Source organism: Callithrix jacchus, chromosome 2 (genome assembly GCF_049354715.1).
Source record: "Callithrix jacchus isolate 240 chromosome 2, calJac240_pri, whole genome shotgun sequence".
NCBI lineage: Eukaryota > Metazoa > Chordata > Mammalia > Primates > Cebidae > Callithrix > Callithrix jacchus.
The window spans coordinates 169,368,235-169,392,837 of record NC_133503.1 but is presented as its reverse complement, the minus strand read 5'-3'; the positions used below and the strand labels follow the sequence as shown (position 1 = coordinate 169,392,837).

The 24,603-nt window shown below is 37.6% G+C and overlaps 1 protein-coding gene across 3 annotated transcripts in view; it reads right to left on the bottom strand.

Annotated features, from left to right (window-relative positions):
• The window catches only part of RANBP3L (RAN binding protein 3 like), a 68,855-nt gene that overhangs the window by 8,645 nt on the left and 35,607 nt on the right, over positions 1-24,603 (bottom strand). For 2 of the 3 annotated variants that reach the window (XM_002745050.6, XM_017969956.4), the window contains exons 3-10: positions 22,949-22,988; positions 22,376-22,453; positions 19,447-19,518; positions 18,924-19,063; positions 15,342-15,445; positions 7,732-7,816; positions 1,732-1,834; positions 1,237-1,367 (exon numbers count right to left, since the gene is read on the bottom strand). In XM_002745050.6, coding sequence (XP_002745096.3) covers positions 1,237-1,367; positions 1,732-1,834; positions 7,732-7,816; positions 15,342-15,445; positions 18,924-19,063; positions 19,447-19,518; positions 22,376-22,453; positions 22,949-22,988 — 753 coding nt within the window. Of the gene's footprint in view, positions 1-1,236; positions 1,368-1,731; positions 1,835-7,731; positions 7,817-15,341; positions 15,446-18,923; positions 19,064-19,446; positions 19,519-21,494; positions 21,570-22,375; positions 22,454-22,948; positions 22,989-24,603 lie in introns of all 3 variants that reach the window. The other variant, XM_017969957.4, reaches the window with a different exon arrangement.

Here is a 24,603-nt window from a genome sequence, read left to right as displayed (position 1 = left end):
TAAAACAGCTTTTAAAATATATTTAACATTTAGAAACATATAATTTTTGGATAGTTCAAATAACAAAAAGTAAAAAGACATTCAGAGTGAAAAGGGCCCCAGCTTTTATTTCCCATCTATCAATTTCCGACCCTGCAACAATTAATCACTGGTATAAATATTGTGTTTATCCTTCCAGAGATATTTGTTTGTATATACATGCCAATACATATAAATGTTCCCCCCTTTTTATTCTGTCAATGGTAGAATGCCATACATACTTTCTGATTTTTTAACACTATGTCTATATATATATATATATATATACACATAAACTTTTATATTAATATTATTTCAGCTATATAATGTTATTTGAAAGTAAAGGAATCATTGAACCATTTGCACGCTTCAGAATTTTCAAAGATAGCATGATAATGTGGAAAAGTAGAATATGATACCACAGGCTACCCTACTACAATCATTACTACTATGTACAAAAATCACCTAGACAGCCTGTTAAAAATAGAGCATGTCAGAGCCTCACCCCTAGCAATTACTTCATTAATACCGGAATTAATCTAATCTAAGAGTTATGCTTTAAGACACACTTAAAGTAAAAGTGTCTGTAGATCAGGGAGGGAGTGAAGAGGAATGGAGAGAGTTTAAAGAAAAGCAGACGGAGAAAAGCAAAGAGAAATTTCTGCCTTGTTGGAAAAGAGTAAAGTTGTAGTAATTGCATTTCATGTGCTTGTGCATAGTAGTATTAAAATCCTGTGATACTGTAGCGTATATCTGTGAGATTCTTGAATTACATGAAATTCTAAATTTTTTAAAAAGGAAGCTAAATTTCATATGAAATTCTAAACATTTTTAGAAGGAAAACAAAATTCTTATTGGACTAAAATCAAGTTATCAACATTCTTAAACCTCTGTGTAAGTAGAATTATGTAATCACTATAATAGCACTAATTACAAAAGCAAGTATTAAAGCAGTATCCTTGGCTATCTTATTTCTAAGGGACTAATGTGAATAATTGTAAACTTAACAACCAATTTTCCTGCAATGTACACATACAAACACAAGAAGATAATAAAGTATTGATTTAATTTTTGGGCGCATCCAACATTTTTATTTAAGTAACTTAATCTCCATGAAAACTATACTTCTGTCTGTGTTTTTAAAGATGTCTCTTCTGATGGTACCTTTATTCCAAGTATGTAAATACTACCAGAAAGAGTAAAACATGATATACAGACCTTTAACACGTTATGTTCTGTTTCCTCTCCGGTTATAACATCAATTTTCTCCAGCAAGCATTTTTGTGATGGTTGAGAAGAGAATGCAGCAGCTGATTCAATTAGGGAAGTATTTTTAATAGAGTCTGTTCCTAAGATAAAATGGGGGAAAACACTTAAAAGACCCCATTTTCTCTACTGCAAAAGTTCTTTGTTGTTCCTATTACCACATATATCTACTTATAATAGTGTTTCCAAAAATTCAAACTGCTTGAGTTGTGTAAAATCTCCTTATTGATTTCCCCATAGCATTAACTCAAAAAATTTTTAAAGTTCATATATCAGATAATCATATTTATATGCTTTAATTTTTACCAAAATATTTGAAATACTGGATTAGTTTTTTAAAATCTTATATTAAATATTAATTTACTTATATTAAATATTAATGCTAAATAACATGAAAAACGAGACACACTAGTTGAATGAAATTTTTACAAATGAAATAAATCTTACTTGAACTTAAAAAGTTGATAGGAAATTTCGGAGTGGATTTGAATGGTATTTCCTTAGCATATGAATCATTTTCAAGTTGAGGCTGGGTGAGTTTTTGAGTACCCTAAGTGGGGAAAAAGATTCATTATTATTTCATAAAAGTATTTAATTTGATTCCTATATATTTGCAGTAAAAAACACTTCGGTTTTTCTATTTCAACACAGCAAACAAAACTAGCTGGTATGTTTTTGTTTTGGTTTTCTGTGTGCTGAACAAAGAATTCATCCCCATTGTTAGAAAGCCTTAGTTCTAATACTCAGAAAACATAATCTAGTTACCACCAGCCTACTTCAGGTGGGATGTAGTCCTGGAGGCAATGGGAAAGGTCTAATGGCACAAAAGAAGGTACCAGCTGTTCCACACTCTCACTAGACTAACCAAATGTCCAGGAGACACAACTATCAATTCTGTTTCAAGGTATTTCAGTATCCCCAGAAATTTACTCTTGCTATTCATTTTATGGAAAAAAACAAAAAGTTATCCAGAGATCCCCAAAAGATATCTCAGAAGACATCTTTGTAGAAAGAATCCTAACTTTTCCTCCCAGACAATTTTTGCCAACAATCTCTTTCAAGGCTACCTGGGACTCTGTAAGTCTGCTGTAATCAAGGCCTGCACAAAAAAGACTAATTGACATGACATTTATGATAATGTGTAGCTCTCTGCAAAACACAGAGAATTGAAACAGTTATACTTAAGAACTTATGCTTATATTTTTTTTCTTATGTACTGAAAATTCTTTTGCATTACTTAATTAGACATCAAGACATTCCCTTAAAATTGGTAGAATGGTATTGCCTAGGTTTTCTAGGGTTTTTATGGTTTTAGGTCTTATGCATAAGTCTTTAATCAATCTTGAGTTAATTTTTGTGTAAGGCATAAGGAGGGGATCCAGTTTCAGATTTCTGCATATGGCTAGCCAGTTTTCCCAACACCATTTATTAAATAGGGAATCCTTTACCCATTGCTTGTTTTTGTCAGGTTTGTCAAAGATCAGATGGTTGTAAATGTGTGGTGTTATTTCTGAGGACTCTGTTCTGTTCCATTGGTCTGTGAATCTGTTTTGGTACCAGTACCATGCTGTTTTTGTTGCTGTAGCCTTGTGTACCATGCTGTTTTTTTGTTTGTTTGTTTACTGTAGCCTTGTAGTATAGTTTGAAGTCAGGTAGCGTGATGCCGCCAACTGTGTTCTTTTTGCTTAAGATTGTCTTGGCTATGTGGACTCTTTTTGGTTCCATATGAAACTGAAAGTGGCTTTTTCCAATTCTGTGAAGAAAGTGAATGGTAGCTTGATGGGGATAGCATTGAATCTATAAATTACTTTGGGCAATATGGCTATTTTCACAATACTGATTCTTCCGATCCATGAGCATGGAATGTTTTTCCTCTTGTTTGTGTCCTCTTATTTCCTTGAGCAGTGGTTTGTAGTTTTGTTTGAAGATGTCCTTCACATCCCTTGTAAGTTGTATTCCTAGGTATTCTCTTTGTAGCAATTGTGAATGGCAGTTCGTTCTTGATTTGGCTCTCTGTTTGTCTGTTATTGGTATACAGGAATGCTTGTGATTTTTGCATATTAATTTTGCATCCTAAGACTTTACTGAAGTTGCTTATCAGCTTAAGGAGATTTGGGGCTGAAACTATGGGGTTTTCTAAATATACGATTATGTTACCTGCAAATAAAGACAATTTGACTTTCTCTCTTCCTACTTGAATACCCTTTATTTCCTTCTCTTGCCTGATTGCCCTGGCCAGAACTTCCAATACTGTGTTGAATAGGAGTGCTGAGAGAGGGCATCCTGCCTTGTGCTGATTTTCAAAGGGAATGCTTCCAGTGTTTGCCCATTCACTATGATATTGGCTATGGGTTTATCATAAATAACTCCTATAAGTTTTTAGCATTGAAGGGGTGTTTAATTTTATTAAAGGCCTTTTCTGCATCTATTGAGATAATTTTGTGTGTGTGTGTGTGTGTGTGTGTGTGTGTGTGTGTGTTTGTCATTGGTTTTGTTTATGTGATGGATTACATTCATTGATTTGAACCAGCCTTGCATCCCAGGGATGAAGCCAGCTTGATTGTGGTAGATAAGCTTTTTCATGTGCAGCTGGATTCCGTTTCCTAGTATTTTGTTGAGGATTTTTGCATCAGTGTTCATCAGGGATATTGGCCTGAAATTTTCTTTTTTCGTTGTGTCTGCCAGGTTTTGGTATCAGGATGATGATGGCCCCATAAAATGAGTTAAGGAGGAGTCCTTTTTTTTCTATTGTTTGGAATCATTTCAGAAGGAATGGTACCAGCTCCTCTTTGTACCTCTGGTAGAATTCAGCTGTGAATCTGTTGGATCCTGGGCTTTTTTGGTTGGTAGGCTATTAATTACTGCCTCAATTTCAGAACTTGTTATTGGTCTATTCAGGGATTCGACTTCTTCCTGGTTTAGTCTTGGGAGGGTGTATGTGTCCAGTAATTTATCCATTTCTTCTGGATTTTCTGGTTTATTTGCATAGAGGCATTTATAGTATTATCTGATGGTAGTTTGTATTTCTCTGGGATCCGTAGCAGTATATCCTTTATCATTTTTATTGTATCTATTCGATTCTTCTCTCTTTTATTCTTTATTAGTCTGGCTAGTGGTCCTATCTATTTTGTTAATCATTTCAAAAAAACCAGCTCCTGGATTCATTGATTTATTTGAAGGTTAATTCATGTCTCTATCTCCTTCAGTTCTACTCTCATCTTATTTCTTGTCTTCTGCTAGCTTTTGAATTTGTTTGCTCTTGCTTCTCTAGTTCTTTTCGTTGTGATATTAGGGTGTCGATTTTAGATATGTGCTGCTTTTTCTTGTGGGGTTTAGTGCTATGAATTTCCCTCTACACAGTGCTTTAAATGTGTCTCAGAGATTCTGATACATTGTGTCTTTGTTCTCATTGGTTTCAAAGAACATCTTTATTTCTGCCTTAATTTATTTATCCAGTAGTCATTCAGAAGCAGGTTGTTCAGTCTCCATGTAGTTGTGTGGTTTCAAGTAAATTTTTTAATCCTGAGTTCTGATTTGGTTGGCAAACACTTCATGACTAAAGCACCAAAAGCAATAGCAACAAAAGTCAAAACAGACAAATGGGATCTAATTAAACTAAAGAGCTTCTGCACAGCTAAAGCAACTGTCATCAGAGTGAACAGCCAACCTACAGAATGGGAGAACATTTTTGCAATCTATCCTTCTGACAAAGGGCTAATATCCAGAATCTACAAAGAACTTAAATAAATTTACGAGAAAAAAACAACTCCATCAAAAAGTGGGCAAAGGATATGAACAGACACTTCTCAAAAGAAGACATTTTTGCAGCCAACAAACATGAAAAAAAAACTCATTATCACTGGTCATTAGAGAAATGCAAGTCAAAACCACATTGAGATACCATCTCATGCTAGTTAGAATGGTGATCATTAAAAAGTCAAGAAACAACAGATGCTTGAGAGGATGTGGAGAAATAGGAACACTTTTACGCTGTTGGGAGTGCAAATTAGTTCAACCATTGTGGAAGACAGCATGTCAATTCCTCAAAGAGCTAGAACTAGAAATATCATTTGACCCAGTAATCTTATTGCTGGGTATATACCCAAAGATTATAAATCATTCTACTATAAAGACTTATTCACATGTATGTTTACTGTGACACTATTCACAGTAACAAAGACTTGGAACCAGCCCTATTGCCCATTAGTGATAGACTGGATAAAGAAAATGTGGCACATATACACCATGGAAAACTATGCAGCCATAAAAAAGGATGAGTTTATGTCCTTTGCAGGGACATGGATGAAGCTGGAAACCATTATTCTCAGCAAACTAACACAAGAACAGAAAACCAAACACCACATGTTCTCACTTATAAGTGGGAGTTGAACAAACAGAACACATGAACACAAGGAGAGGAACATCACACACCAGGACCTTTGGGGCGTGGGGGGGTTAGGGGAGGGATAGCATAGGAGAAATACCTGATATAGATGATGGGTTGATGGGTACAGCAAACCACCATGGAACATGTATACCTATGTAACAAACCTGCATGTTCTGCACATGTACCCCAGAAGTTAAAGTATAATCAAAACATTGGTAGTGATGGATATAATTATTTCCATTTTAAGAAACCAGAAACTGAGGCACAGAAAGTTTAAATGACTTACTCTAAAAACACATAGTCAGCCAATAAGCCAGGAGTGCATCCTGGCCCCCAAATCACAAGGCCAAAAATCAACAGCATTAGAGGGCAAACACATATTATCTCTATAGTTGCTGTTATCCTTAAGATATTTACAACTTAAAGAGATAGAGTTCAGGTTCCTTTATAAGCCAGATTTACAATGACCATAGGAGATGTGCACAAGTGCCTTCTCAGACCAAACCTGTAGTCCTGACTATAGTTTATTTGTATAGGTATTCTCTGTCTCCTGGTACTAGATTATAAGCACCTGTAGGACACAATGTCTTCTTTAGCTTTGCATAACCACTTACTGAGGTGGTTTTCAAACCTGCCTCTACATTAGAATCACTTGACATCTGGCCTCACCCACAGGCATTCTGAGCCAATTGTTCTGGGATGAGGCCAGGCATAAGAAATCCTTAAAAGGGTGATTCTAACATGCAGCGAAATTTGATATCAATGCTTTATATACCATAAGAATTCAGTACATGTTTGGTAAATTGAATTGAATTTGTAAAGTTGATCCTGTGAGGTTTGGAAAGCCCTATCTGGCATTTTACAGATGCTGTGGCTAATCTGGTGTTAAACTTAGAAATAAGTGATATGGAATAAATGGGCCTAAATGTACTGCCTGTTAATTCACCTTGGAGGCTAGTCTGTTCTGGTTCACATTCAAAGGCGTAGGTCAGCAGCTCTAGGATTGTGAGTTGACCATTTTGGGAGTGACAGAAGGTTTCCTCTAAGGCTAAGCCAAAAAACTGGCATTACCCTTGAACTGGTATGTAGTCTGAAGCATGTATAAAATAAACTATGCCTTTAAAATGACTAATATATGAAAGCCCTAAAAATCTTGGAATGAGTTTGGGCTCAGTGGCTCATGCCTATAATCCCAGCACTTTGGGAGGCCAAAGCACATGGATTGCTTGAGCTCAGGAGTTCAAGACCAGCCTGGGCAACATGGTGAACTCTGTCTCTACCAAAAATACAAAAAGTTAGCCAAGTGTGGTTGGTGCGTGCCTGTGATCCCAGCTACTCGGGAGGCTGAGGTGGGAGGATCCCTTGAGCCAGGGAGACAGAGGTTGCAGTGAACTGAGATTGTGCCACTGCACTCCAGCCTGGGAGACAGGGCAAGACCCCATTAAAAAAACAAAATCTTGGAATGAGCTGGCTTAATGAGTTGGTTCTTGCAAGAGGACTCTGAGTATTAAATAAGGATGATGGTAATAACTGTCAGGGGTTTTCATCAGTCAAATATAGTTTCATACGCAAGTAAAGCACTATGAATTTTCTCCGAAAGCTAGCAAAAGAAAAGTTGTAATAATGCTTTTTGATGTAAGAGCTTGAAAGTAGGGTTGTGGTTAACTAATAAGAACAAATTGGCAAATAATTTTAAATGCATCTTGTTATAAAGCAGTGCAATCAGCAAACTATTAAAATATTACCAGTTGAGCTTACCTAATTATTGCAGATAATTCTGGGATTTCCTTGGTCCAACACAAGTCAAGGAACTATTTAATATTTCACATCAGTAATAATGTTATAATTATACACTTCCCTTCCTCTGTGGGTTTCTATTGCTTTAACAACTAGGACATACTTCTCAGGAGAATCTTTCCAGTTAAAGAAAGAAAATGTCCCTTTAAACTCAGGAGTTAAAAAGAATAATACAATTTAATATTACTTTTCATTAATTTGCCTTTAGAAATTTAAAGTGACAGCTCTGTATATAATAATAGAAACATATATGAAAATCTTACCAAAACTCTTTCTACCATATTTTCTCCAAAAACAAAATTGGAACTGCAGCTTTTTAAAAAACACTTATCTTCTTTTGGTTGACATCTAAGAAAAAAAATAAGCATTTACTATTTTAAATACATTAATAAAGCCATTTTAAACCTTGAAATAATTAGATAATTTAATATATCTGTGTAAAGCAAATTTACTGCTCACTTTTGTTTCTTTGAAGTTATGAGAAATGATAGAAAAATTCAGATGGGAGCATCCAGAGGTGATAGACAAAATAGATTCCAGCTATTATAGCACTGGCAGGGACCAGTCCTGGCTGCCTCATGCCCATCACTACACTGGCTGTGTGGTCAGCCAGGAGGGCTGCCCAACCCTTTTTGCTTTTCCAACACAGCCTGTCTAATATCTAATTCCCACTCTTCTCTTCTCCAAGTGGCGGATGCTTTTAACAACCAGAGATGTCCAGGGCAAAAGCAAAACCTGTTAACAGTTGAGTGTGCATTGGCTTAAATTTTTTTACCTCCCAGGAACTTGTTTTAATGTTAAAAGTGTTTTTTATGATGAGAAACTTGAAGACAGGAAGCCCTCTCTTTGTAGACAGATGGGCTCAGGGTTCTGCATTGCATCCCCAATGTGCACGGAAGGCACCTGCTACCACACCTGGACAGAGCCCAATCATGTGAGCCAGTTTATATCCACAGTTAGTTTTCTCTCAGATAAAACATTTCTTTTTCACTCGTAACACTAATAAATACTATTAAATATTGTAGATTTGTACTGCTTTCCTTGTTGTCTGTCTAACCTATGCCAGTAAATAATGAATAATGCCAAAATAATTTAAAAGAGAAAAAAAAGGCCAGAGAGAGATAGAGGGGACTCAAGATGGCGCTGTGAGAACAACCCAGGATTGGAGCCCGCGTTGAATTCGCAAACGGTGAGTCAGTGCTGCATTTCCAGACCGATCTTTGTTGCCCACAGAACAGGGAAACTCCCAAGTATAAAAAGACACGGGACGCCAGGCAGTAGGTCTGCCTGGCGAAGCCGGCAGCCGGGGCGGCGGCGGCCGGCCCTACCCAGCAATCCCCACAGGGCGCGCTTGTCTGGGTGCCTTGTTGAACCGGCAACCTGAGACTTGAGAGGGCTGGACTTGAGACTGAACGAGACTTGCACAGTAGCCCAGCCCAGGGGATTGCAGGGACAGATCGCTTGGGATACCCAGTGGGACGAACAAAACCGCGATTTCAAACTATCCCGGGCAGACGGTCCGAGACGCTCTGTGGGGGAGGGGCGTCCACCACTACGGAGGCAACCTGCCCCAACTGATATACACGCCCACTGCTGAGGCAGCCAGCCGTTGCCGAGGCAACCCGCCCCAACTGAGTTACACGCCCACTGCTGACGCAGCCAGCCGTTGCCGAGGCAACCCGTCCATACTGAGATACACGCCCACTGCTGACGCAGCCTGCCGTTGCTGAGGCAACACGCTACAACGAAGAGACTCCGCCGCAGGGCGTGGCGGAGACCACAGCAGAGCCGGCAGGAACAGCGCGAATCACACAACAGCAGGGCGGAGCCTCAGCAGCCAAACAGTGGCTAGTCTGCCTTTGAGCTGGGCAGGACACCTGATCGGACATCCAAAAATAAAGCCCAAACCCCTCAACACAGAGCATTTGAGAAAAAAAAAAAGGGTTGTTTAATGAGCTGTGTTGCAGCAGAATCAAACATAGCAGCCTAACAGCCCTGAATGAACAACAGAGTGCACAGCTCAGCAATTAAACCCCTATAAAGTACAAACTGTCTCCTCAAGCAGCTCCCTGACCCCTCTATATCCAAAAGACTGTCATTAGGCAGGCATCATCCTGGGACAAAGAGAGCAGAAAAAGAAACTGGTAGCATCCCTCGCTGTGCCACGGCTACTAGAGGTGCACCCCAGACAAGCAGGGTCTGGAGCGGACCTCAACAGTCGTACAGCGAAGGGGCTAGACTGGTAGAAGGAAAACCAAGCAACAGAAATACTTCATCATCAACATTCTGGGTGTCCACTCAGAGACCCAAACGAAAAGTCAGCAACTACGCAGACGACCAGCGGACAAATCCACAAAGATGGGAAGAAACCAGTGCAAAAAGGAGGAAAACACCCGAAACCAGAACACATCGCCTCCTAGAAAGGACCAAAACTCCTCACCAGCAAGGGAACAAAGCTGGACGGAGAATGACTGTGACGAAATGACGGAATTAGACTTCAGAAGATGGATAATGAGAAACTTTTGTGAGCTAAAAGATCATGTATTAAATCAATGCAAAGAAACTAAGAACCTTGAAAAAAGATTTGAAAAAAGATTCGAGGAAATGATAACAAGAATGGATACCTTAGAGAGGAATATGAATGAATTAAAGGAGCTGAAAAACACAATACGAGAACTTCGCGAAGCAAACGCAAGTTTCAATAGCCGAATTGACCAAGCAGAAGAAAGAATATCTGAAGTCGAAGACCAACTCAATGAAATAAAACGAGAAACCAAGATCAGAGAAAAAAGCGCAAAAAGGAATGAACAAAGTCTCCAAGAAATGTGGGACTATGTGAAAAGACCTAACCTACGTTTGATAGGTGTACCAGAAGCGGACGAAGAGAATGAATCCCAGCTGGAAAATACTCTTCAGGACATCATCCAGGAAAATTTCCCCCACCTAGCAAGACAAGCCAACACTCAATTGCAGGAAATACAGAGAACACCACAAAGATATTCCGCAAGAAGAGCAACCCCAAGGCACATAATCGTCAGATTCAACAGGGTTGAAATAAAGGAGAGAATACTAAGGGCAGCCAGAGAGAAAGGTCGGGTCACCCACAAAGGGAAGCCCATCAGACTCACAGCAGATCTCTCGGCAGAAACACTACAAGCCAGAAGAGAGTGGGGGCCAATATTCAACATTCTTAAAGAAAAGAACTTTCAACCCAGAATTTCATATCCAGCCAAACTGAGCTTCAGAAGTGAAGGAAGAATAAAATCCTTTGCAAACAAGCAAGTACTCAGAGATTTTGTCACCAGCAGGCCTGCTTTACAAGAGCTCCTAAAAGAGGCACTACACATAGAAAGGATCAATCAGTACCAGCCATTCCAAAAATCACACTGAATGCTAAAGAGCTTCAACATAATGAAGAATCTACAACAACTTACAGGCAAAACAGCCACTTAGAATCAAAATGGCAGTATCAAATTCACACATAACAATATTAACCCTAAATGTAAATGGACTAAATGCACCAATCAAAAGACACAGACTGGCAAATTGGATAAAAATCCAAAACCCATCAGTGTGCTGTATCCAGGAAACCCATCTCACATGCAAGGATACACAAAGGCTCAAAATAAAGGGATGGAGGAAGATTTACCAAGCTAATGGAAAGCAAAAAAAAGCAGGAGTTGCAATTCTCATCTCTGATAAAATAGACTTTAAAGCAACAAAGATCAAAAGAGACAAAGAAGGCCATTACATAATGGTAAAAGGATCGATACAACAAGAAGAGCTAACGATCCTAAACATATATGGACCCAACACAGGAGCACCCAGATACATAAGGCAAGTTCTTAATGACTTACAGAAGGACTTAGACTCCCACACAATAATAGTGGGAGACTTTAACACTCCACTGTCAATACTAGACAGATCAACCAGACAGAAAATCAACAAGGATACCCAGGGCTTGAACTCAGACCTGGAGCAAGCAAACCTGGTGGACATTTACAGAACTCTCCACCCCAAATCCACAGAATACACATTCTTCTCAGCACCACATCACACCTACTCTAAAATTGACCACATAATTGGAAGTAAAGCACTGCTCAACAAATGCAAAACAACTGAAATCATAACAAACAGCCTCTCAGAACATAGTGCAGTCAAGTTAGAACTCAGAATTCAGAAACCGACCCAGAACCGCACAGCTTCATGGAAACTGAACAACTGGCTCTTGAATGTTGACTGGGTAAACAACGAAATGAAGGCAGAAATAAAGAAGTTCTTCGAAACCAATGAGAATGAAGACACAACGTGCCAGAACCTCTGGGACACATTTAAAGCAGTCTCTAGAGGAAAGTATATAGCAATAAGTGCCCATATGAGGAGAATGGAGAAATCCAAAATTGACACCCTATCGTCAAAATTGAAAGAGTTAGAGGAGCAAGATAAAAAAAAACTCAAAACCCAGCAGAAGACAAGAAATTACTAAGATCAGAGCTGAGCTGAAGGAGATTGAGACACGAAAAACCCTTCAAAAAATCAATAAATCCAAGAGCTGGTTTTTTGAAAAGATCAACAAAATAGACCACTAGCCAGAGTGATTAAAAAGAAAAGAGAGAACAACCAAATAGATGCAATAAAAAATGATAAAGGGGAAATCACCACAGATTCCACAGAAATTCAAACCATCATCAGAGAATATTACAAACAACTCTATGCACATAAACTAGTAAACCTGGAAGAAATGGATAAATTCCTGGACTCCTGTGTCCTCCCAAGCCTAAACCAGGAGGAAGCTGAAACTATGAATAGACCAATAACAAGGTCTGAAGTTGAGGCAGCAATTAAGAGCCTACCTCACAAAAAAAGCCCAGGTCCAGATGGGTTCACAGCCGAATTCTACCAGACACACAAGGAGGAGCTGGTACCATTCCTTCTAAAACTATTTCAAACAATCCAAAAAGAGGGAATCCTTCCCAAATCATTTTATGAGACCAACATCATCCTTATACCAAAACCCGGCAGAGACCCAACGAGAAAAGAAAACTTCAGGCCAATATCCATGATGAACATAGATGCAAAAATCTTCAATAAAATATTGGCAAGCCGATTGCAACAGCAAATCAAAAAACTTATTCATCATGATCAAGTAGGATTCATCCCAGGGATGCAAGGCTGGTTCAACATACGCAAGTCTATCAACGTAATTCACCACATAAACAGAACCAAAAACAAAAACCACATGATTATCTCAATTGACGCAGAGAAGGCATTTGACAAAATTCAACAGCCCTTTATGCTAAAAACCCTCAATAAACTCGGTATCGATGGAACGTATCTCAAAGTAATAAAAGCTATTTATGACAAACCAACAGCCAATATCATACTGAATGGGCAAAAACTGGAAGCATTCCCTTTGAAATCTGGTACTAGACAAGGATGCCCTCTCTCACCACTCCTATTCAATATAGTACTGGAAGTTCTAGCCAGAGCAATCAGGCAAGAAAAAGAAATAAAGGGTATTCAAATAGGAAAGGTGGAAGCCAAATTGTCTCTATTTGCAGACGACATGATAGTATACCTAGAAGACCCCATCGCCTCAGCCCAAAAACTCCTGAAACTGATAAACAACTTCAGCAAAGTCTCAGGATATAAAATCAATGTGCAAAAATCACAAGCATTCGTCTACACCAATAACAGACTTAAAGAAAGCCAAATCAAGAGCGAACTGCCATTCGCAATTGCTACAAAAAGAATAAAATACCTTGGAATACAACTCACAAGGAACGTAAGGGACCTCTTCAAGGAGAACTACAAACCACTGCTCAACGAAATCAGAGAGGACACAAACAGATGGAGAAACATTCCATGTTCATGGTTAGGAAGAATTAATATCGTGAAAATGGCTATACTGCCCAAAGTAATTTACAGAATCAACGCTATCCCCATCAAGCTACCATTGACTTTCTTCACAGAACTGGAAAAAACCACCATGAACTTCATATGGAACCAAAAGAGAGCCCGCATAGCCAAGTCAATTCTAAGCAAAAAGAACACAGCGGGGGGCATCACACTACCGGATTTCAAACTATACTACAAGGCTACAGTAATCAAAACAGCATGGTACTGGTACCAAAACAGAGATATAGACCAATGGAACAAAACAGAGGCACCGGAGGCAACACAACATACATACAACTATACAATCTTGGATAAACCTGACAAAAACAAGCAATGGGGCAAGGATTCCATGTTTAACAAATGGTGTTGGGAAAACTGGCTAGCCATGTGCAGAAAGCAGAAACTGGACCCCTTCCTGACACCTTACACTAAAATTAACTCCAGATGGATTAAAGACTTAAACATAAGACCTGGCACCATAAAAACCCTAGAAGGAAATCTAGGCAAAACTATCCAGGACATAGGAGTAGGCAAGGACTTCATGAACAAAACACCAAGAGCATTGGCAACAAAAGCCAAAATAGACAAATGGGACCTAATGAAACTCCACAGCTTCTGCACGGCAAAAGAAACAGTCACTAGAGTGGATCGGCAACCAACAGAATGGGAAAAAATTTTCGCAGTCTACCCATCTGACAAAGGGCTGATATCCAGAATTTACAAACAACTCAAGCAGATTTACAGGAAAAAAACAAACAAGCCCATTTAAAAGTGGGCAAAGGATATGAACAGATACTTTACGAAAGAAGACATATATGAGGCCAACAATCATATGAAAAAATGCTCATCGTCACTGGTCATCAGAGAGATGCAAATCAAAACCACATTGAGATACCATCTCACGCCAGTTAGAATGGCGATCATTAAAAAATCTGGAGACAACAGATGCTGGAGAGGATGTGGAGAAAAAGGAACACTTTTACACTGTTGGTGGGAGTGTAAATTAGTTCAACCATTGTGGAAGACAGTGTGGCGATTCCTCAAGGCCTTAGAAATAGAAATTCCATTTGACCCAGCAATCCCATTACTGGGTATATATCCAAAAGACTATAAATCGTTCTACTATAAGGACACATGTACACGAATGTTCATTGCAGCACTGTTTACAATAGCAAAGACCTGGAATCAACCAAAATGCCCATTGATAATAGACTGGATTGGAAAAATGTGGCACATATACACCATGGAATATTATGCAGCAATCAGAAATGATGAGTTCGTGTCGTTTGTAGGGACATGGATGAATCTGGAAAACATCATCCTCAGCAAACTGACACAAGAACAGAAAATGAAACACCGCATATTCTCACTCATAGGTGGGTGATGAAAAATGAGAACACATGGACACAGGGAGGGGAGTACTAAACACTGGGGTCTATTGGAGGGAAAAGGGGAGGGCCAGTGGGAGGGGGAGGTGGGGAGGGATAGCCTGGGGAGAAATGCCAAATGTGGGTGAAGGGGAGAAGAAAAGCAAAGCACACTGCCATGTGTGTACCTACGCAACTGTCTTGCATGCTCTGCTCATGTACCCCAAAACCTATAATCCAATAAAAAATTAAAAAAAAAAAAAAAAAAAAAAGGCCAGAGAGAGAGGAAGAAAGGCTAATCTACTAAACAGATAATTTATGCCCAACTAAATAAAAGTTTAGCCACATCTTTTCAAAAAGTTCTCACCCAAGTCAGTGAGACAATGAAGATAATTTAGTATTTGTATGATAATATTTAAGTATCAAATATTTAAAAAAATATTTTAAAGTTGTGTTCCTATAAAATCTCCATTCAAATCGGAATCTTGGCAGTTGATCCATACAAGATCAATCATCATACAAGAAAATGATTTTCCATGAATGGTTATAATAATGAAAGAATGCAAAAATGAACAGCTACCCCTTCTGTTTTCTCATTATTAACTTACCCTACTGATGTTGCACCTAAAAAGTGCTGGTTAGTAGACAGCTGGACTGAAATTCTGGCACTTGATACATTTTCACTTAACAAATAGGAATTTCCCTCAGAAATCTGAAAGTAAAGAAATCCATCAAAAAGTTTATAAAGACTACTTTGCTATAAAACCATCAGACAAGGAAACAATAGTTGTCATTAAATATATTGAAAGCTTGCTATGTTCAAGTACTGCCCTAAACATTTTATGTACTATCTCATTCACTCCTCACAACTCTATCTATACACTTTGTACTTCTATTATCCATATTTTACAGTTGAGTAAACTGACACAAAGAACATAAATAACTTGCCCAGGTCACATACAATGGAGATATGTCTAATACCAGAATATTATAATATTCAGAAATCCCACTATGTTTTGTCATTTTTGCCATTTTAGTAAAATTGTGTTAATTCTCATTTCTGGATTAGTAAAGCTTTCTTTCAGGACTATTTAATCCTTGGAAACACCCTAAGAATGTCACCATCATAGTCACCCAATGTGAGAGAAAACTCCACTCATCTCTTTATTTTGAAATTTTCAACTGGCAGCTTAACCAGTTACTTTGCCTTATGTACATACATGTATGTACAATACCTAAATTAACATATAAATGTAAGAGTGAGGAATTTTAGAATTGGAAGAAGCCCTATAAATTGTCTGGTCTAGTATTTAGTGTATTGTGGACACCTTCATTCCTTGACCAGGGATTCACAAAGATGTTCCAGGGCGTTCATGTCTTTTAATGTCAGATGGAGTATGGTTCCACTTAAATTTTTATATCAATCAATAAAAATAATTTTGAGTACTTTTTCCTTTTTAACGGTAGTTTGAGAACTGACAAACATGTATCAAGAGAGTATGTGCGATGGTTAGCAAAGATCAAAGTACATGCTCATGACCAGTACGAGCATGTACTTCAGATTCTGTATCTCTCAGCCAAAATGGTAGTTTTTACTCCTATGTTAATTAAAATAGGCATATATTGTTTAATCTATAGATTGTAAGTAACCACCGATAAATGATAGGATGAAAAATAATTTCTCTGATTTTGATATACAAGTTAATAAGAAATATAAAGATAATGGTTCTACAAAATCCACCTAGAGATGGTTTTCACCAAATCTTTCAATTACATTCATTTGGCCAAAATTCTTTTATAGCATCTTATATAAAGTCTGTCTCTGGATCTTTAAAGATCATTAAATAGAAAATTTAATGATGAGCATATACAATAGGGCTTTTCAATAACTGGAAATAAGGTTTCTTCACTAGACCTTATAATTTATTCAAAAATACATACAAACAATAGCTTGAAATGTTCTCTTATGCTTTGATCATTTAGGAAGAAAACACAAGAAATACATTAATAAATTTTATTTTAAAAATATGCAATGCAAGATTTACAAAAATTCTTCCAAAAAAGATATACTGATGTACTTTTGATGTCATAGCATGTAATTAAAATTTTGCTCTATATTTTTAGTACATGTCATTTTAAAATCAAATGCAATACAACTTTTTAGAAATTAGTCAGCATATTATACTTTCTATTACATAATTTAAAACAAACACCATGCACATTTCTTTTTTTCCTTTTTTTTTTTTGTCTTTGAGACAGTCTGACTCTGTCACCCAAACTGGCACCATCTCGGCTCACTGCAACCTCCTCCTCCCAGGCTAGGACTACAGGCACTTCCCACCATGCCCAGCTGATTTTTGTATTTTTTGTAAAGACAGTGTTTTACTATGTTGCTCACACTTGTCTGGAACTCCTTAGCTCAAGAGATCCGCTCATCTCGGCTTCCCGAAGTGCTTGGAATACAAGCACAAGCCACCACACCCGCATCACTTCTTTCTTTTTTTCTTTTTCTTTTCTTTTTCTTTTTTTTTGAGACAGAGTCTCACTCTGTTGCCCAGGCTGGAGTGCAGTGGCACAATCTCAGCTCACTGCAACCTCCACCTTCCAAGTAATTCTCCTGTCTCAGCCTCCCAAGTAGCTGAGATTACAGGCAGGCACCACCACGCCCGGCTATTTTGTATTTTTAGTAGATATGGGGTTTCTCCATGTTGGTCAGCCTGGTCTCAAACTCCCAACCTCAGGTGATCTGCCCGCCTCGGCCTCCCAAAGTGCTGAGATTACAAGCATGAGCCACTGTGCCTGGCCAGCCCTTGGTAACCTTGTTAAAGCTGTACTCTTACATTGAAGCGTTGTAGTCTCACAAATCTTGTGGTGTCTCTAAAGTTGTAAAGCTGAGTACTGGACAGTGGACAGCTGGGGTCTTATCCCAGAGCAGTGACCCTGTTTTTTATGAGGACAGCAATGAGAAAGCCAGGGGCCAGAATTAGTAGTCAAAAAAGGGGCAGGGACATTGCCAACTAGTCAACATCAAGTGTAGCTTTGCCAGTTTAGGTCATACCAGGGGTTCACTCCAGACCTATATTCCAGCAAAACAGGAGCAGAGAACTCCCTCTACAGTGTAATTGGGAGGGCTTGGAAAGCCTCCAGAGACAGATAAGAATTCTAACTTCCAACTATGTAATGTCCAAATCACTCTTCACAGGCCTTTCTGAAGAGATAGTAACTTACTTAAGCCATGCAGATATTGGTTTGGGGATATATTCAATTGCTGTAGTGCTACCTCTCTGTCTCCCAGCAGAAGTAGACACAGGAGAAATATGACTCAAGATAGGTAGGTTGGAATTTGAGAGTTATTTCATCTTAGCCATTTGTTTCTAGCTGAACTACTTGGTCACATAGTTTTGCTTTGTTTTGTTTTCACTTAGTGAAATAAGGACAGAAACATGGAAGTGTAAAAAAATACCAGATTGGTACTAATTTCGACTCTGCCATTGTCTTTGTTTATCTAAACAAAGCACCCACTCAACATCTTTTTTTATCAGCAAAGTAAGGGACTTGAACTTGATCAGCGCTTACCAATATTTTTATATTTCTAAACCTTTACTTTGTCATATATGATTTGGGGAGATCCATTATGAATTTTAAAAATCATTTCATCATTTATGAATGCTATATAAGTAATTTTTAAGTAAAACACATTTTCAATTTTAGATAAGTATATTATTGTTTTCGTTTAAATGTAATGTAATAATTATCACTGTGTTACATAATTCTTTACTTTTATTTAAGAAGTGATGTGGGCTGGGAGTGATGGCTCACACCTGTAATCCCAGTACTTTGGGAGGCTGAGGCAGGCGGATCACGAGTTCAGGAGTTCGAGACCAGCCTGGCTAACATGGTGAAACCCCATCTCTACTAGAAATACAAAAAGTAGCCAGGCTTGGTAGCGGACACAACTGGGGAGGCGGAGATTGTGGTGAGCCGAGGTGGTTCCATTGCACTCCAGCCTGGGCAACAAGACTGAAACTCTGTCTCAAAAAAAAAAAGGTTACCAAGGACTCTTTGCTATCTAGCCCAGCAACAAAACAAAGCTCAGGCAACTCCTATTTCTGGATATGGGGGACTGAAACAACCTATAAAAAAGAAGGATGTGGGATTGAGGTCAGTCCTGTCATCCTGGGCTTCCTCACCTTATTTTTTGTTTTTTCTTTAGTCTTGCAGGGTTCCAATGCCTTGTGTCCAAATGTTTTTCTTGCTTTTGCACAACTTCGAGCTTGAGGTAGCTGCAAAATAGCAGGTCTAAGAACATGTTCAGAATGTTTCACAGGACCTTAAAAGAATAGAATTAAACGATAAGTGTATTTTTAGCAAAACATTTCTTTACTCCCTATTTTCAACTAATATATTCTTATTTTCTAAAATCATGTTTAAATGAGGGACTGATGTTGATTAATCAAAGTCAAAATAACCATCGAGTTGCCTACTACTCACACCCTGCCTAGCTTTTGCTCAATAACTATTCATTTTGATCATGAAATCTGGCTTATCTACATTATTTCTTCATTTGTTGTCACTCTGACCTACCTCCATGCCTCCAACACATATATATATATATATATATATATATATATATATATATATATATATATGGAGATGAAAATATAGGTGACAAAATACACAATTTCTGAGGTTCTTGAAATAGAAGCTACATACCTTGTTCTGCACTCTTTATATCAACATTACTTTGCACAAGGGTTGATGTCATAAAAACATTGTTTTTCCTCACTGTAAGAAAAAAATATTAAAAAATTTTTAAACACAGGAGAGTGTCAGATTCTACACTATTTGGGGCTTAATAATCCCATTCTGAACTTACCAGTAGATGTCGCAATTGGCACTAACGGAGTAGTAGGTAGTGGCTCTCTGGAGCTCTAGCTCTGCTAAAAATGGGATTGCCAGATGCATTCTGCTACATAGTTCTGTTTACTTTCAGAAATCTAAATGAAAATTAGGTAACTAGTGGAAAAGGTAGCCTTTTTTAGAACCATTAATAGTGTACTGTCAGAAATTCTGCAGACTATAAAATCTGAATTGGTAATGAACCCTCCAGCATTAATATGTAGCTCTTATCGAATATTATAGAACTGTTAGCAAAGTCTGCCTATGCTCCCTGACTTTTTAATCAGTATTCCTGAAGTAAAAAGTAAAAATGACCCATCTTATAAATTATTTTTCTATAAGTGTGTTGGCAGGGTTAAGACCATGGTGGTGGCTCCAAGTATAGAATTTCTATACAGTTCAAAGGGATCTCCTGTTGACTGAAAATTGCAGAAACCGCAACCTTTAGCATTTAATTAATGAAAATGAGAAGAGAATAATTGTTTCTTCTAAGTATTATTTAAGGTGTCATAACATAAATGTTGGGGTAGAATCCCTTCTCTACTTCAAAGTTCAATTTAATGTTTTTTAAAATCTTTATTATTGAACATCAACAAAAAAATGAGCCACATTTTTCTACTTCCAAACACCAGTAACATTCTGCAAAATGTAAAACAGAATGGGGCTTACTGCACAACATAAAAGACAATGATGCTCTTTCTTTTTGTGTGAGTGTCCAGTAAAAAATGAATTAAAGCAGGTGTGTAGATATCTTAAAGCCATTCCTTTGTTTTATGTACAAATACAATAAAAGAGAACACCTTTACCTCTGGGATTAGGATCTCTCTTTCTCTCTCACTCTCTTTTTTGCCTCAGTCTCCTGAGTAGCTGGGACTACATGTGTGCAACACCATGCCCAACTAATTTTTATATTTTTAATAGAGTCTGGGTTTTGCCATGATGTCCAGGCTGGTTTGAATCACCTAGCCTGCAGCAATCTGCCTGCCTTGGCCTCTCAAAGTGCTGTTATTACAGGCATGAGCCACTACACCCTACCAGGATCTCTTTCTCTTAATGTCTGAGCTTGTCAGTCAGGTTAGAAGGGTTAGAGACACTAAAAAGTGACTCTTCTGCATCTGAAAGGTACTGGGTATGCTGTTGGTCAGTCATGTCTGGAATTTTTAATAAAAATATAGATTTATTTGTTGAAAAATTCTGTAGTTCCTGGGTAGATGGGGATCAATTCAAAGGAAGTAAGTAGTTTGCAGTTTTTCTTTCTTAGTGGCAAACCTAACTTGGAAAAGGCAGTTGATTGTTTAGTAGAAATAAAAACCTGAGAATAGAGAATGACAATAGAGATCATTTTAATGTGGAGAAAATGCCAAACATTTCAAATGTTTTATTATGATAAAATAGTTTTACTTAGCAAAACATTATAAATTTCAAGTAAAGAGGAGTAATGTTTTAATTAGTGGAAATTTTAATGGATTTATATGCGAAGCTTAAAATATGAGTCTAATGCATAATTGCATGTTTTAACTATTATACATTATAAACTACACAGATGGACAATAATAAGTAAAATAATGCAAAGTGTTTTTACTTTTATAGGGCTGCCTTAAATAAAATAATGCTGTTATAAATGTAAAATCCTAAAAAACATTAAGTTCAAACTTTCTACCAAAGGTAAAAACACGTACTCTGAATTTGTGAAGTTAGAATTCATAAGGTATTCTTCCATGCATACTTTGCTAAGGCCTCTATTTGATTTGTTTCTAAAGTGTCAGCATTTTGTGATAGCTAAGAAAGAAAAGTTATCATTAATAAGAATGATTTTGAAAAGTCAGAGTGTCAGGCTTGAGGTTCTAGAAACTCTTTATTACCTAGCCCAGAATGGGGGAAGGTTGGGAGATCAATGAAGGATGAAGATCTCATCTGCTTCTGAGACAAGGTTGACACTAAAAGCAGATTGCAAGCTAAAGTCAATAAGAAAGTGAGTTTTTTGTTTTGTTTTGATTTGGAGTTTTGCTGTTTGGGAAAAATTTCTGTAACACTAATTTAGAAAAATCTTTTTATTGATACAAACAAGGAGTACATCTGATGAGGATGATAAATTGATTTCCACTCAATTCCATTCAACGGTAAATATTTAGTGCTCACCATATGTAAGATACTAACAGGCATGAAGATAACCTCAAGGAACTCACAGTGGAGAAGGAATATATACACAGATGCTATATTACAAAGCAGAAGCCTTAGAGCTCATTATAAAAGGAATCACTGGAGTGCTTTCAGCATAGAAGAGAAACAAACTAATTTATTGATTTACTCAGAATACAGTGTATGATAAAATTCTTTTCAAAGGGTAAACATCCATTTATTTAAATAGGTGGTTACCTTAAAAATGACCCTTTCCCCTAGTTACATATATAATACATGGTCAACGCAGAAACTTTGGAAACACAGCAAAATACAAAGGCATGACTGTGGGGAGACCAAATCACTTGCAATTCCTCTGCTTAAGATAACCACTGCCAACCTCATGGCTTATGTCCTTTTGGTATTTTTCCCAATGCTGATATATGGAATGTTTAAAAACTGACTCACTGTACCATTGTATAGCTTCTTGTTTTCACATAGCAATATATTATAAACACTATTCAGTTGATAGACTTTTAACATTGCCTTTTTGAAAAGTTTCTCAGTAATTTTGCATTCAGAATAAACAGAACAGTGAACAGTCAACATCCAAGGCTATACCTACCTCCCTGGGACTGAGAATCTGTAATATGAAAAGTAAAAGATGAAGACCGCACACGCTTTCTTGAAAAACCATTACATTCTGCAAGAAAAGCAATGGAAAGGCGAAAATTACTTGCAGTAACAAATTATCCTCAACTCATGAGAGGGTAAGATAAACAGAATTTTCTTTTGTCTACACAGATCATCATTTGATAACACATTAACTCTTAAAACACTATTTTAAATATTGGTGTTAATAGGTTGCTGATTGATTATAAACCTATAGGCATATCATCCTAGTGTGAAACAGAAATGAGTGGCATTGGCAAAAAAAACTGTATATGCATTCTGAGGTCTACAAAGAATGTTTCTGATAGGCGAAGGGAGTGGAGCATAGTGAATTTTAGCAACTAACATCAGTGTTCTCAGAGACCTATGTATCATCTTCGCAAACAAAAGTGAATCTACTGGCATATTTAAAAACAAGAAAAAAACATTAACTTTCACATAGTCTGCACCACATTCCAAAATACTTGTGTCTGCTAATTTTCTTTTTATAAAGATTGATTTTGGAATACAGAATGAAAATTATTACCTGGTTCTGCTGCTTCATACCAGGTGTCTTCTGCAGGTCTCTGAAAGGAAACAAAACCACTAAGGAGAGCTGAGTATTGCCTTTGTATTATGTTGTTGCAAAAGTAATTGCAGTTTTGGCAATTGTTTTGGCAATTAAAAGTAATGGCAAAAATCGCAATTACTTTTGCATCAACCTAGTATATCAGATTTCCACCCTGCCACTTTATAGAGTTCTCAGAAGCCAGGGCTAATCAGCCCGGCCAGGACAAAGCAGTTCACCTTCATTCATTAGGCATAGTCAAGAAAAACCAAAAGTCTAGTACAGTGGTTTTATAGTTCAATGACTGCAGACTCACTTGTGGAAGTTTGTTTAAAATGTAGATTTTGAAGCACCTATTCTCAAGATTCTGAAATGGTTGTTCTAGGATGGGGCCCAGGAATCTTCTTTTTTAACAGTGGACTAGGAGGTTTTTTTATTATTATTATTATTATTATTATTATTATACAAGTTCTAGGGTACATGTGCAGAACATGCAGGTTTGTTACATGGGTATTCACATGCCATTGTAGTTTGCTACATCCATCACCCCATCATCTACATTAGGTATTTCTCTTAATGCTATCCCTCCCCTATCCTCCCTGCTATTGCTCCCCTAGCACCCCACCCCCCTGACAGGCCCCAGTGTGTGACATTCCCCTCCCTGTGTCCATGTGTTCTCATTGTTCAACACCCACTTAGAGTGAGAACATGCGGTGTTCGGTTTTCTGTTCTTGTGTCAGTTTGCTGTGAATGATGGTTTCCAGCTTCATCCATGTTCCTGCAAAGGACATGAACTCATCCTTTTTATGGCTGCATAGTATTCCATAGTATATATGTGCCAGATTTTTTTTATCCAGTCTATCATTGATGGGCATTTGGGTTGGTTCCAAGTCTTTGGTGTTGTAAACAGTGTTGCATGAACATACATGTGCATGTATCTTTATAATAGAATGATTTATAATCCTTTGGGTATATACCCAGTAAAGGAATTGCTGGGTCAAATGGTATTTCTAGTTCTAGGTCCTTGAGGAATTGTCACACTGTACTCCACAATGTTTTGACTAATTTACACTCCCACCAACAGTGTAAAAGTTTTCCTATTCTTCACATCCTCTCCAGCATCGGTTATCTCCTGATTTTTTAATGATCACCATTCTAACTGGCATGAGATGGTATCTCAGTGTGGATTTGATTTGCATTTCTCTAATGACCAGTGATGATGAGCTTTTTTTCCTATATTTGCAGGCTGCATAAATATCTTCTTTTAAGGAGTATTTGTTCATATCCTTTGCCCACTTTTGATGGAGTTGTTTGTTTTTTTTCTTGTAAATTTGTGGATTTTTTGTTTAGTGTTTTTGTGGGTAGTAGGTTAAATTACCTTCATGAGTCAGAATGAATACCAATAAACAAGCTAAACTGAGAATCTAGTGGGGTTTTTTGTTTGTTTCTGTTCATTTGTTTAGAGTTGAGGTCTTGTTCTGTCACCCAGCCTGCAGTGCAGCAGTGCAATCATAGCTCACTGCAACTTCGAACTCCCAGACTCAAGCAATCCTCTTCTCTCAGGCTCCTGAGTAGCGGGGACTGACTACAGGCATGTACCACCAAGCCTGACTAATTTCATTTTATTTTTTTTT